The sequence below is a fragment of the Hemitrygon akajei genome, chromosome 7 (assembly GCF_048418815.1).
Source record: "Hemitrygon akajei chromosome 7, sHemAka1.3, whole genome shotgun sequence".
Lineage (NCBI taxonomy): Eukaryota > Metazoa > Chordata > Chondrichthyes > Myliobatiformes > Dasyatidae > Hemitrygon > Hemitrygon akajei.
The window spans coordinates 34,258,036-34,272,255 of record NC_133130.1 but is presented as its reverse complement, the minus strand read 5'-3'; the positions used below and the strand labels follow the sequence as shown (position 1 = coordinate 34,272,255).

At 39.6% G+C, this 14,220-nt stretch overlaps 1 protein-coding gene across 1 annotated transcript in view; it reads right to left on the bottom strand.

Annotated features, from left to right (window-relative positions):
- LOC140730336 (apoptosis-stimulating of p53 protein 2-like) overlaps nt 1-12,454 on the bottom strand; it is an 83,295-nt gene extending 70,841 nt beyond the window's left edge. The window contains exon 1 of the mRNA XM_073050615.1: nt 12,078-12,454. Within this exon, the coding sequence (XP_072906716.1) occupies nt 12,078-12,104 (27 nt within the window). The 5' untranslated portion in view covers nt 12,105-12,454. The remainder of the gene's footprint in view (nt 1-12,077) is intronic.
- Between the last annotated feature and the right edge of the window lie 1,766 nt (nt 12,455-14,220).

The following is a 14,220-nucleotide window of genomic DNA, read 5'->3' as shown; positions in this document are numbered from 1 at the left end:
CTGCTATGATTGCACGTCGAAAAGGAGACGTAACATTAAGATTTTTACTCCTCATGTATGTGATGGATGTAAGAAATAAAGTCAATTCAATTCAATTCCATTCAACTAGGACATGCTCTTTTCTCATCACTACTATTGGGGAGGTATTTCAGGAGCCTCAAGACGTACTCACTGATTCAGAAACAGCTTCTTCCCCTCAGCTATCAGATTTCTGAATGGTCAATGAACACCATCTTGTTATTCCTTTTTTTAAACACTGCTTTACTTCTTTTTGTAACTTATAATAGTTTTTATGACTTTGTACTGTAGCGCTGCCGCAAAACAACAAATTTCACTTTATAAAAGTCAGTGACAATAAATCTGATTTTAACCCTGCCGTAACTTAATTGCTTGAGAGCAGAATAGTGATCCATTTTCTTGAACCACTACATTCACTGCTAGATAGGGATCCTATGATTCACTTCCAGCAGTGATGAAGAGTGTCAATATATTTCCACGTCAGTATGGTATGCAATTTAGAGCAGAACTGGCAGAAGGCAGCATTTCTGTGCACCAGTTATCTGTGACCTTGATGGGAGAAATGGGGTGAAGCTGCTGGGAGCTGCCAGGCCATTAATACAATGCATTCTGTAGATGGTACACGCTGCAGCCATTGTTCACTAGTAGTGGAGGTTTTAATGACTGAATGAGGATAACTGAAAACCAATCAAGTGGACTCCTTAGTCTTGAAAGACGTGGAGCTTCATGATTGTTAGAGCCGCATTCATTCATGCAAGTACCATGTATTCAATGGCACTCCGAACTTGGGCCCTATTGGTGGTGAAAAGGCTTTAGGGTGTCATGAGGTGAGTCACTTGCTTCAGGACATGCAGACTCTGACCTGCTCATCATCACAGTATTCATCTGGATGATCCAATTAAGTTTATGATGACACAGGTTGAGAAGGGTGGGGTAATTCAATGCTAATGCCACTCAACGTCAAAATGAGATTATTGTTGAGGATAGTTCTGGTGCCACGCTATTGAACGGATGTGACTGCACAAGAAAGGTGCAAAGGAGGTTCACCAGGAATTGCCTGGATTGCAGTAACTGAGTAATAAGGTGAAGTCAGATTGGCTGGGTTTCTTTTCTTTTTCCACAAGTAATTTAAGGAGTGACCAAACATAAGTACACAAAATTATGAAGAGGGTGAACAGTATGAATATTTTACCCATGGCATAGGTTTAGGGTGAAAAGTAGAGGATGTAAAGGGTATCTGAAGGGGAATTTCTCTGACCTCTCCCCCCCCCCCCCCCCCAAACACACAGCATGTGGATGGAGTCTGGACTGTACTGGGAAGGTTAGGAAGTTTGCAGATGACGCAAAGGCGGTGTTATGGATAATGTAGAAAGTTGTCATAGGCTACAGCAGGACATTGACAGGATGCAGATGGGGTTCAATTGTAAAAGTGTGAAGTGATTCATTTTGGAAGGTTGAGCCTGAAAGCAGAAAACAAGGTTAACGGCAGGCTGCGTAGCCGTGTGAAGGAACAGAGTGATCTTGGGAGTCCACGTTCATAGATCACTCAAAGTGACTGCGCAAGTTGATAAGGTGATTAAGAAAACACATGTTGTGCTGGTTTTCGTTACTCAGGTGATTGACTTCAAGAGCTGGGAGGTAATACTGTAGCTTTATAAAATTCTGGTTATACTACATTTATAGGAAGGATGTGGAAGCTTTAGAGAGGGTGCAGAGAAGATTTACCAGGAGCTGCCTGGATTAGAGAACATGAACTATGAGGAAAGGTTAAGTGATAGGGAGGTTTTCTCTTCATCCACTATGATGAAGTGCTTTGAGAGGTTGGTCATGAAACACATTAACTCCAGTCAGAGTGACTTGGATCCACTCCAATCTGCCTGCCATCATAACAGGTCCCAGCAGATGCTATTTCATTGGGTCTTCACTCAGCCCTCCTACAGCATCTCAACAGAGGATGCAGAAATTAGGATGCTCTGCATTTACTACAGCTCAGCACTCAATACTATCATAGAAAACCTACAGCACAGTACAGGCCCTTCGGATCACAATGCTGTGCTTACTTTAGAAATTACCTGGGATTACCCATAGCCCTCTGAACTAATAATCTCCTCAAAACTAATCAATAAGCTCCAATACCTAGGCCTCGACATCTCATTGTGCAACTGAATCCTCGATTTCCTCACCTGGAAACCCCAGTCAGATTAGACTGACAACATCACCTCCACAAATACCATCAGCAAAGATGCACCACAAGGCTGTGTGTTTTGCCCTCTGTTCCATTTGTTTTATACTTATGGCTGAGAGGCTAAGTACACTCCAAAGCGATATTTATGTTTGCTGATGGCATCTCTGTTGTTGGCCAAATGAGCATATAGGAGGGAGATTGAAAATCTGGCTGAGTGGTGCCACAATAACAACCTCACACTCAATGTCAGCAAGATCAAGGAGCTAATTATTAATAAGAGGAGGAAACCAGAGCCAGTCCTCCTCAGAGGATCAGCAATTGTAAATGTCTTGGCATTATCATTTCAAAGGATCCATCCTGGGACCAGCATGTAAGTGCCATTATACGGCACCTCTACTTTCTTTTAAGTTTGCACAGATTCAGCATGTCATCTAAAACTTTGATGAATTTCTTTTAGATGCACATTGCAGAGTATATTGACTGGTTGTATCATATGGGCTGATATGGAAACACCAAGCCCAAGGACAGAAAAACCTACAAAAGATAGTGGATACAGCCCAGTCCATCACAGGAAAAGCCCTCCCCATCAAAGTTTAAAGTAAAATTCATATCAGTATACACGTCACCACATAGGACCTTAAGATCCTTTTTTCCTGTGGGCATACTTAGCAAATCTATAGAATGGTGGCTGTAAACAGGATCAATGAACAACAAACTGTACATATGCAGATAATAAATAGCAATAAATAATGAGCATGAAATAACAAGATAAAAGAATCTTTAAATGAGTGTAGCTATCTTCTTTTGTTCAAGAGCCTGATGGTTGAAGGGTAGTAACTGTTCTCGGACTTGCTGGTGTGATTCCTGAGGCACTTGTACCTTCTACCCGATGGCAGCAGTGAGAAAAGAGCATGGCCTGGGTGGTGAGGATCCTACATGATGGATGCTGCTTTTCTACATGCAGGCGTGCTCAAAGGTTGGGAGGGTTTTATCCGTGATGTACTGGGCCGAATCCACTACCTTTTGCAGGATTTTCCAGGCATTGCTATTCCCAAACCAGGCCATAGTGCAGCCAGTCAGCACACTTTCCTCCACACATCTACAGAGGTTTGCCAAGGTTTTTGATAACATGCCAAATATCCATAGACTCTTGAGGAAGTAGAGGCACTGTTGTGCTTTCTTTGTAATTATATTTATATGATGGGTCCAGTGCAGGTCCTCTGAGATAGTGACACCCAGGACTTTAAAGCTACTGACCCTCACTGCCTCTGATCCTCCAATGAGTACTGACTCATGGACCTCAGGTTTCTCCTTCCTGAAGTCTACAATCAGTTCCTTGGTCTTATTGACACTGACTGAGAGACTGCTGTTATTACACCACTTAATCAAAGTTTCACTCACTCTCCTGTATGCTGATTCATCACCACTTTTGAGACAGCCCACAACAGCAAACTTGTATATGAAGTTGGAGCTGTACTTAGCCACACAGTCATAGGTGTAGAGCAGGGGTCTAAGTACACATTCCTGTGGTGCTCCTGTGCTGATGAAGATTGTAGAGAAGAGGTTTTTGCCAATCCAAACTGACTGGATTGGTAAAAACTAAAAGTGAGGAAATCCAGGATCCAATTACACAAGGCGGTATTGAGGCCCAGGTCTTGGAATTTACTGATTAGTTTTGAGGGGATGATAGTTTTAAATACTGAGATGTAATTGAGCACATCTAAGAAACACTGCCATAATAAAGCAGTTCCATCATTCAAGGACCCCCAAAATCCAGACCATGCTCTCTTCTCACTGTGGCCATCAGGAAGCAAGTACAGGAGCCTTAGATGCCACATCACCAGAATCACAAACAGTTATTACCCTTCAACTATCAGGCTTCTGAATCAGTGTGGATAACTTCACTCATCGAAACACAGACAGATTCCACAACCTATGGACTCAGTTTCAAGGACTCTAGTGTTACTGATTTATTATTTATTTGTTATTATTTTTGTATTTGCACAATTTTGTTCTCTTTTGCACATTGGTTACTTGGCTGTCTTGTTTGTGTGTAGATTTTCATTGATTCTATTGTATTTCTTCGTTCTAGTGTGAATATCCACAAGAAAATTACATACTTTGATAATGAATTTACTTTGAACTTTGAAGAAAGGATGATGACAAGCAACTTGATAGAGGTTTCTAAGATTATGAGAAGCATAGACAGCGAAGACAACCAATGCTTGAATCCCAAGTCGGCAACGGCCAATACCAGAGGACATCTATTTCAGCAGGTGAGTGAAGATCTCAGAGGTAGGTTTTAGGAAAGTTATATAGATGTAATAAGAATAGAGGGTAGGAGGGAAGAGTTAGATTGATCGTGGAATAGGTTTACATGGGTCAGCACAACACTGTAGGCTGAATGACCTATACTGGGCTATGTTCTGTGTCATAAAGTACCTTAGAAGATGTAGCTATCTTAAAAGTGTGACCTCAGTATGTCTTGTTAATAAGACAACTGTTTCAAGGACTCTCTATGAACAAGTCTTCCCAAAATAAAACAATAAAACCTTCAATGTAGTTCAGTTAACAAAAAGGAACTGCTGAGATTTCTGTGCCATTTGTTTTTGTTCACAATACAATTAAAATCATGCTTAAAATATTGATATATGAAATATCAATTCTGAATGTTACCTACCAGAGAATACACAATTTCACTTAAATACATGCTCCTATTTTATTCTATTTATTCTAACTTTTTTTTAAGTGAAGGGTTATTTAAGCAGGAATGCCTGTTCTTCCTCCTTTTGAATAAATCTATCTATTCTTTTTTCGAGCATCAGATCTTAAGGTTTGAATTTGGATTTCAATGGCACACATTAAAGTTCCAAACACCAACATGACTCAGTGCTACCAACCAAAACCATTTTAGAAGGAATAGGGAGCAGTACATTGATTTGTCATCATTATCAATTTCAACTTCACTCCCTTTGAAAAAGATTGATGACAGATTAAATATACAAATTCATGATGGAAGTACAATTAGTGGGAGGCTGTTCCATTTCACGGAAGGGGCCATAAACTAGATATCATAAAAATGGTGGGGTAGGGAAGAAAATAATTTTTTTAAGAAATATTTTTGCAGTGTGCAAATGGAAGCTGCAGATGTGATAGAGGAATATTGACCTTCAAAAAAAGAACTGAATACCTGGCAAGGAAAAATTTGCAAGACTATAGAAAAAAAAGGCTAGTAAGTGAAGCCAGAGAGTTGTTCTGACAGCTAGCACATACATGATAATGCTGAATGGCTTCCTTCTCTGATAACAGCTCCATGAAATAATTTTTCCTCATGCATTGTATCCTGCATGTTAACAATTTTAACCTTAACTAATAAACTTAGAAAGGAAATTCCTCAATTTTAATTCTCAATAAACAGTGTTTTCTTTTTGCTCGATTCAAATATATAGCATTAATGGAGAAGGATAAACTTTTACCTACCCTGTACTACAAAATTATAAACTCTGAAAATCTTTTAAAAATCTTCAACCACCCCACATCAGCTCAAATAAAACTAGATCATGATAAACACACCAGATTTCCTAGTCCGTGTACCCTTCTAGCTGAAATAAACAGAAATCTACAGCACATTACAGGCCCTTCGGCCCACAATATTGTGTCGATCATGTAACCTACTCTAGAAACTGCTTCGAATTTCCCTACCACGTAGCCCTCTATTTTTCTAAGCTTCATGTACCTATCGAAGAGTGTCTTAAAATATCCTATTGTATCCGCCTTTACCACCATCACTGGCAGTGCATTCCATGCAGCCACCACTCTTAGTATGAAAAACTTACCTCTGACATCCCCCTTGTACCTACCTCTAAGCACCTTAAAACTATATCCTCTCGTGTTAGCCATTTCAGTCCTGGGAAAAAGCCTCTAGCTATCCACACGATCAATGCCTCATATCATCTTATACACCTCTATCAGTTCATCTCTTATTCTCTGTAACTCCAAGGAGAAAAGGCCAAATTTACTCAACCTATTCTCATAAGGCATGCTCTCCAATCCAGGCAACATCCTTGTAAATCTCCTCTGCACTTTCTCTATAGAATCCATATCCTTCCTGTAGTGAGGTGACCAGAATTGAACACAGTACTCCAAATGGGGTCTAATGAAGGTCTTATATAGCTCTAACACTACCTCTCGGTTCTTGAACTCAATCCCAAGGTTGATGAAAGCCATCACACCATACATCTTAACAATACCCTCAATCTGCACAGCAGCTTTGAAGTGTCCTATGGGCATGGATCCCAAGATTGTTCTGACCCTCCACACTGCCACGAGTCTTATACTATGTTCTGTCTTCAAATTTGACCTACCGAAATGAACAACTTCACACTTAACTGTGTTGAACTCCATCTGCCACCTCTCAGCCCAGTTCTGCATTCTATCAATGTCATGTTGACAATACTCTGACAACACTCCAGACTATCCTCAACACCCCCCAACTTTTGTGTCATCAGCAAACTTACTAACCCATCCTTCTACTTCCTCAACCAGGTCATTTATAAAAATCACAAAGAGGAGGGATCACAGACAAATTCCTGTGGAACAACATTGGTCACCAACCTCCCATTCAGAATACAAACCTACTACAACCACCCTTTGCCTTCTGTGGGCAAACCAGTTCTGGATCCACAAAGCAAGGTTTCCTTGGATCCAATGCCTCCTTATTTCTGAAGGAGCCTTACATGGGGAACCTTATCAGATGCCTTTATGAAATCCATATACACTACATTCACTGCTCTACTTACATCAATGTGCTTTATTAGATCCTCAAAGAATTCAATCAGGCTCGTAAGGCACAACCTGCCCTTGACAAAGTCATGCTGACTATCCCTAATCAGATTATGTCTCCCCAGATGCTCATAAATTCTGCCTCTCACGATCTTCTCCCACAACTTGCCTACCACTGAAGTAAGACTCACTGGTCTATAATTTCCCAGGTTATCTCTACTCCCTTTCTTAAACAAGGGAACAACGTTCAAAACCTTCCAATCCTTGGGAACCTCTCCCATCCCTACTGATGATGTAAAGATCATCGCCACAGGCTCAGCATTCTCCTCCCTCGCTTCCCACAGTAGCCTGGGGCATATCTCATCCGGCGACTTATCTAACTTAATACCTTTCAAAAGCTCCAGCACATCCTCTTTCTTAATGTCTATACCCTCAAGCGTTTCAGTCCACTGCAAGTGTATTTCTATTACTTACTCAAGCCTCAGCGTTTCAGTCCACTGCAAGTGTATTTCTATTACTTACTCAAGCCTCAGCTAAACATTTGGAATTCAGATTACACATGAGAATCTAGATACATAATCATTTTACCTTTGGAAATTAATATGTTCCCTTTAATGTTAAATTAATCTGTGAAAGTCTGCCTTCCCCATTTGTTCCTGGATCCTGTAATGCATATATGTCAAACTCAAGGCCCGCGGGCCAAATCCGGCCCGCGGTGGAATTATCTTTGGCCCGCGAGATAATATCTAATTACTATTAAAGCTGGCCCCAGTAATCGAAGCGCCTATGGCGTATGATATGGCTAATGCTGAGTTTATTCAGGTACCAGGTTTTCAGGGTTTTTAGTGTTTATTCGGCAGTCTTCTTCATAAGAAATGGAATTTGTAAAGTGAAACACTTTGTAGTTATAGCAGAGACTGAGACACATGAGAGCAGGCTGAAAAAACGGAGGCAACGAAAGCTGCGTTCGCACGCGTCCGACTGATCCGGCCCGCATGAAGCTGCATTTTGCTCAATCCGGTCCGTGACCTAAAATGAGTTTGACACCCCTGCAATGCATCCTCTTGGATGCAATACTTCAGACCAATTGGCATCTGATTTTTCTTTTCTTTGCCCATTAGTATCACTCTTACTCTCAACCAGTTGAACATTAAGCATTTATATAATATCCTAATCTCCAGTAAAAACTGAAGTAGAATTCTTAGTAAGTAAATACGGCAACTGTCATATCACAAATTGTTATAGATGCTACACCACAATTAAAAAATACTCCTTTTACTGATATATTTTGAAGTATTTTACTTTGTTAATTTCTTCCCTTATTGGAACTGTTAAACTCTTATTTACTCTAAGTTTTAAAAAAATATTTGTACCCTCAATGCTGAAAGCTTCACTCCTGTTATCAAATCCCAAACAAAAATCTGTTCATTCATTAAAGCAATCATTTGGCTTCTCTACAGACTCATCTGGCGATTTCTCTTTCTACAGCGAGAAAGACTAGTTAAATAGATAAACAAGAGGCAAATGAACTTTAATGCAGAGAATTGTGGAATTATACACTTTGGCAAAACATCAAGACAACAGACAAAATGGCACCATCTCAGAAAGACTATAATACATGCGCATAGACTCTTGAAAGTAAACAGCAGGGTATGTTGAAAGAGTGGTTGGTAAACTATATGAATAATATTCATAAATAGTAGGCAGAAAGTGTAAAACAAAAAATGTGTGTACATAAAAGACTGATTGGGCTATAAATTGGAGCAATTTTGGTCACCACCACTTAGGAAGGATGCGAAGGTAAAAACAAAGATTTGTACTAGATTAGTCCCAGGAATTAAATATTGCAGCCATAAAATTAAACCATTGTTCTTTTTCCTGGAGCAAAGATGGTTGAGAGGAGATTTTATGGAGACGACTAGCCTGGATAAGGTGCAAAGGAAGGAACTGTTCCCTTAACTTCCTGTAGTAGTAGTAGTAGAGGCCAGTTCAGTTGAGTCATTTAAGGTAAAATTGGATAGGTATATGGACAGGAAAGGAGTGGAGGGTTATGGGCTGAGTGCGGGTAGGTGGGACTAGGTGAGATTAAGAGTTCGGCACGGACTAGGAGGGCCGGAATGGCCTGTTTCCGTGCTGTGATTGTTATATGGTTATATGGTTAATGGATTGCTCAAAGAACTGGAATAAAAATTTAATTTTGTTTTGAAAATGATGCAAGGTCAAATGTGACAGTAGTTAGGACTTGGAATCCATTTTGGAGGTGTTGCATACTCAGAATCAGTGCCTATAAATGGCATTTTTTAGGCAGTAGAGAGGGAAAAATTTGCAGGGTTATGGAAATAAATTGATAGGATTGGAAGACAGAGCAAACTCAATGAAATATAAAAATCTTCCTGTGTTATTACAATTTCCAGAAGTGCTATAATTTTGACACTGAATATTAGAAAATAATATCCCAGCTAGGAAACCAGCTATTACATTCAAAATAATTTACATGATCATGGAATAATTTTCCTTCCCTACACATATGATCACAATACCGATGTATTCGACTTTTAATTCTGTTAAGAATCATTATTCAGAGTCTGCAAGAAAAATGTGGGAAAATTAATAAGAGCAAAACTATCACAATTTTGAAAACTGATGTCAAACTAAATTCAAAAGGTGCTAATAAATTATATGCAAGCAAATTAGTGGTTATGAAATTTGGCAGCAACCTGCCAAACTAATAGAAAGCGGAAGAAACTGAAATTATCACAACACTTGCCTGACAGAATATTTGCTGTTTTACAAATAGCACATATCAACATGCAGTTGAAAAAAAAAGTCTAAAAGTTCAGCTTAAATCCAGAAAAGGATTGAGGCAATAAAGGGAGTATAATGCAAAATGCATTAATCAAATTGTGTTGGCTAATTTGTTATTCTAATAGAGGCCTTTAAACTGAAACTCCTAAACTCCTGTTCCTCCCAGGTTTACTACTGGGTGAGGATTTGCTTTATGGCTACCAGGGAAGACCAATATCAGAGAAGTCTTCTGCCAGTAAGAAACAGAGAGCATGGGGGGGGGGGGGGGGGAAGAGAGGGAGGAGGTAAAAGCTGAAGAGTTCTGAGTGTTTACAGAACAGTCTGCCGCCGTCCACGATCACCTGCAGCAGTTGCAGCTAAGGAGTAATGCAGGTCACGTAGATGATGCAAACGTTAACATTACAGCAAGGAGAAATACTGGGTGTAAGTTTCCAGTCAATGCAACTCAGATTTATTATTCTTATTATACTACACTTATCAAACAGTAAGATTTTATATTTGTTGTTAATTGCATGGTTATGGCACCAACTGCTCATTTTATGACGATTACATTTATCTATTTGCAGAATTCCCTTTGTAAGTATACTGATATCCCACAGAAAAAAACATACAGGGCAGCTTTTTAGAGACAGAAAATCCCATAGAACACAGGACTGTTGACAATCCTAAATGAGAAAGAGGCAAGACTTAGAATTATAAGTTCCTTCATCATATACGAATTCAACATTCATAAACTCCAATTCTAGAAATATTACCTAGCCTTTAAAGAAACATATACAGCATATTTCCTGCAAAGCACATGTAATAACCCTAAATACATAACACAAATACTTCCATTTAAACTGTACAACCAGTTCATCTGGGTTTTTCTAATTATCCATATCCAGACTGGTACATTCCAAGATCAATGTTACTACTTGTATTCTGTAACCGAAAGGTAAACAGGGTGATATCTCATAATCTCAAGTCTCAAAGTGATAGGGGAATAGTTCAAAGCATGAAAATGGCTTCATTTCTCCTCCTGCCGCACCCACCATTTGCTAAATCCATTGATCTATACATTTTAAATGTTTTCATTTTGAGCAAGACTATTAGGTTTCACACTTCTAGTCCACACAAAATGAAATCGAATTGGGTCTTTTTTTAATATATTTTTTAAAATGTTTTAACTGTAGGTGGGAATTCTGTTACTGAATAAGTCTTGTGGAAAATGTAATTTGAAGTGTCAATAATTGTTCCATCAAAGTCATTTTTCCAGTGTTCTACTGATGTATTGTGGCAGTTAATTAATATCACTGCACTTGGATCTCTGGCAACTTCTCCAGGATTCTGTTCACATTACTAACACCACATTTATATCTCAAGCAACTCATCATTACTTTGCCCCTGCAGTTTCATAATCAAGAGATTAAAACAGTAAACTGATTTCCCAATTTAACTCCAAAAATGAACTAATATGTATAGAGAATACTTTGGCAAAAATCTTCCTAGGTTCCAGAGTAATCAAATCATAATTCAGATCTTGGACAGTTGTTTATTCTTCCCAACTCTTACAAGGCATTGAACATTAATCTAAATAGGGGGCAAAGGTATAAAACTAGTCAGTGGTTAATTATTCCTGTGTTTTTGGTCAACTTTATCAACAGATTTTCTCTCTTCCAACCAAATACCGTTCCCGTAAACGCGTGGCTCAGATATTACAAGGCAACATATAAATCAAAAGGCACAGATGCCATTACAGTTAATAACAATTTCGGCGTCAGATTATTTTCTGAATGTTTGGTAAATTACATTGATAATTTTTTATTTATGACCTATAGCTTTCCAGAATCAGGTTTATTATCACCGGCATGTGACGTAAAATTTGTTACCACACGTAAATCATAATAAGATCGAGGAACGTTTATAAAATAACATAATTAGAGCTAGCTTTAAAATCTTTATTTAGTTAAGCGACTGGAAATTTGAACCCTAAAAAAAATCCATCAGAGGTACGAGTAGGCAAATTTTAAAAAGAAGAAAATCCCTATATCCCATGATCCCATGGATCAGAATAAAGCAACCCCAGAAACAAAACAGGGAGCTACCTTTATGCCTTCGTGTGTTAGTTAGCTACAGTATTCTGATGAAAGGTGAAATACCTTTCAGTAGTGACATATTATTTACAGCCACTGCATGTCTCCCTTAACAGATGCCCACGAGAATAGCAGAATAATCAACAGATAGCATAGTAATAGAGTAATGGTGTGTAAATTTAACCACAACAAAATTGAATAAGTTAACTTACTGGCATCATTTTGGACCCGAACCGCATTTAACCGGGTTTTGTTTACTTTTTCTTTCTGCTGCGAAAAATAACCGAGGCGGAGTGGAGGGTGAAGTTGCGGTGTCCGCGGCCTGCTCGACCACCCCGATCCCTCCTCACAAACTTTCTCCTCCTTCAGCCCGCTCTCGGCTCCAGATAATCCGCCAACCTGGACTGGCGGGAGGGGGGATCCTGCCCGTTTACAGCTTGCGGGAGGCGACTTCGCGCGGCGGTCAGTATCGGTCCGTTTTCACACGCTGATCACCACCCTTCCCTCCTCATTCCTTCCCTTCCTCCCCTCATTCACTCTGCGGCTCCACAACAATCACCCACTCCACCACAACAGGCAGCACACGGTGACGCATTCCTCATGACATCACGGCCGGAAGTGGGCTGTCCATAACCCTTGCAATAGAAATGGGATCACCGTGCGCGGTAGGTGCTTTTGTTACCGAAGCTGACTTTTAAATAGGCATGATCTGAAGAAAAAATGCTCTATCCTTCCTATCCTTACATCAGCACGAAAATCTAACAGAGTTGAAGAGCTCTTTCAGAATGGATATTTCAGTTTTAAATGACAACCCCATAGTTTTGCAACTATATCCCCTGTTCGAGACGCTCCGCAAGTGAGAGCCTCTCAACATCTACGTTGTCAAGCCTCCTTAGTGTGTGTGTTCAATAAGTCTTCTATCATTTTTCTGAACTCCAAGGAATGCAGACTCAAAGTATCTAGTCTCTCTTGATAGGACAATCCACTCATCCCAAGGAATTAGTCTGGTGAATCTCATTTGGGTTGCATTCGATGCTACTCTAATCATTAAAGGGTAAAGAGAAAAAAAACTATGCCCACTATCCCACATCAGTTAACAAAAACTGCAAAACTTAAACTCCAGTTCCTCCCTTTTTTAACGACTTGTTTGTGATTAAAATTATTTACTTGCTAACTTCTTTGTGATTCGTGCGGTAGAACAAAAAGGCTCCCTTTAATTTTACTCATTTACAATCACGCTATTTAGATAATAATCTACCTCAGGATCAGATTTACTAGCACTGGCTTGATGTGAAATTTATTGTTTTGCAACAGCAGTACAGTGCAGAGACATTAAAATTACAATTAATAACAAAATAAGTAAATAAAGCAAAAATAATGATGAGATCGTGTTCATGCATTGATGGAACCATTCAGGAATTGAATGGTGGAGGGGATGAAGCTGATTTTAGTGTGGGTTGTCAGGCTCCCTGGTGGTAGTAATGAGTAGAGGACGTGTCGTAGATGCTGAAAGTTCTTAGTAGTGCATGAGACACGGAGATATCCTCAATGGTTTGGGATGGTTATGCCTGTGATAGAGCTGATTGAGTGGTTCCCAAAGTGTGCCCCCTCGCCGGGTGGTGTAATTTTCTAAGGGGGTGGGAAGCTATTATTAATGCTTTTTGAGTTAGTGATTTAGATGCATATCATATTATTACTGAGTTAAGTATTGTATGTAATGAGTTTTTGCTACAACAAGTGTATGGGACATTGGAAAAAATGTTGAATTTCCCCATGGGGATGAATAAAGTATCTATCTATCTATCTATCTACGATAAAGGGGGCGGTGGGGAAGAGGGTCACTTGGTAGCAAGGGGTCAGCTAAGGGATTACAGGTATAATTTCAGAAACTAATTACTTACTATAAGCATTTGATCCTCTGCCTCATAATTGATTACAGTGATCACGTAATCAACTGATCCCTTGCTAACCCGCCGTTCTTTGAGAAGGGGTTGCTCGAAATGGAGTATAAGTAATGTTCTTTATTTCGCTTATAATGAGAAATCGGGACTGAAAAAAATCGTGTTATTTCCGGGTTTATTTCCAGCATTGTAGTACAATTTTAGCTAGTACGATTCCCATACTCGAATCAGGCACTCAGTTCCTTAAAAATCGGGTATGATGTTCAATGGATAAAGTTCAGAATCTGCCCCATCGAATAGTCTTGACTGTGCTTCAGTAGCCCGCAGCCCGACCCAGATCTGCCCCACTTATAAGTATTTTCAGTCATGTCTTGCCTCAGCTGTGACATCATCGTAACCGTCACCTTTATTGATCGCAGCGCTTGAGGTTGGGCTAACATCAACTGGAGAGTGC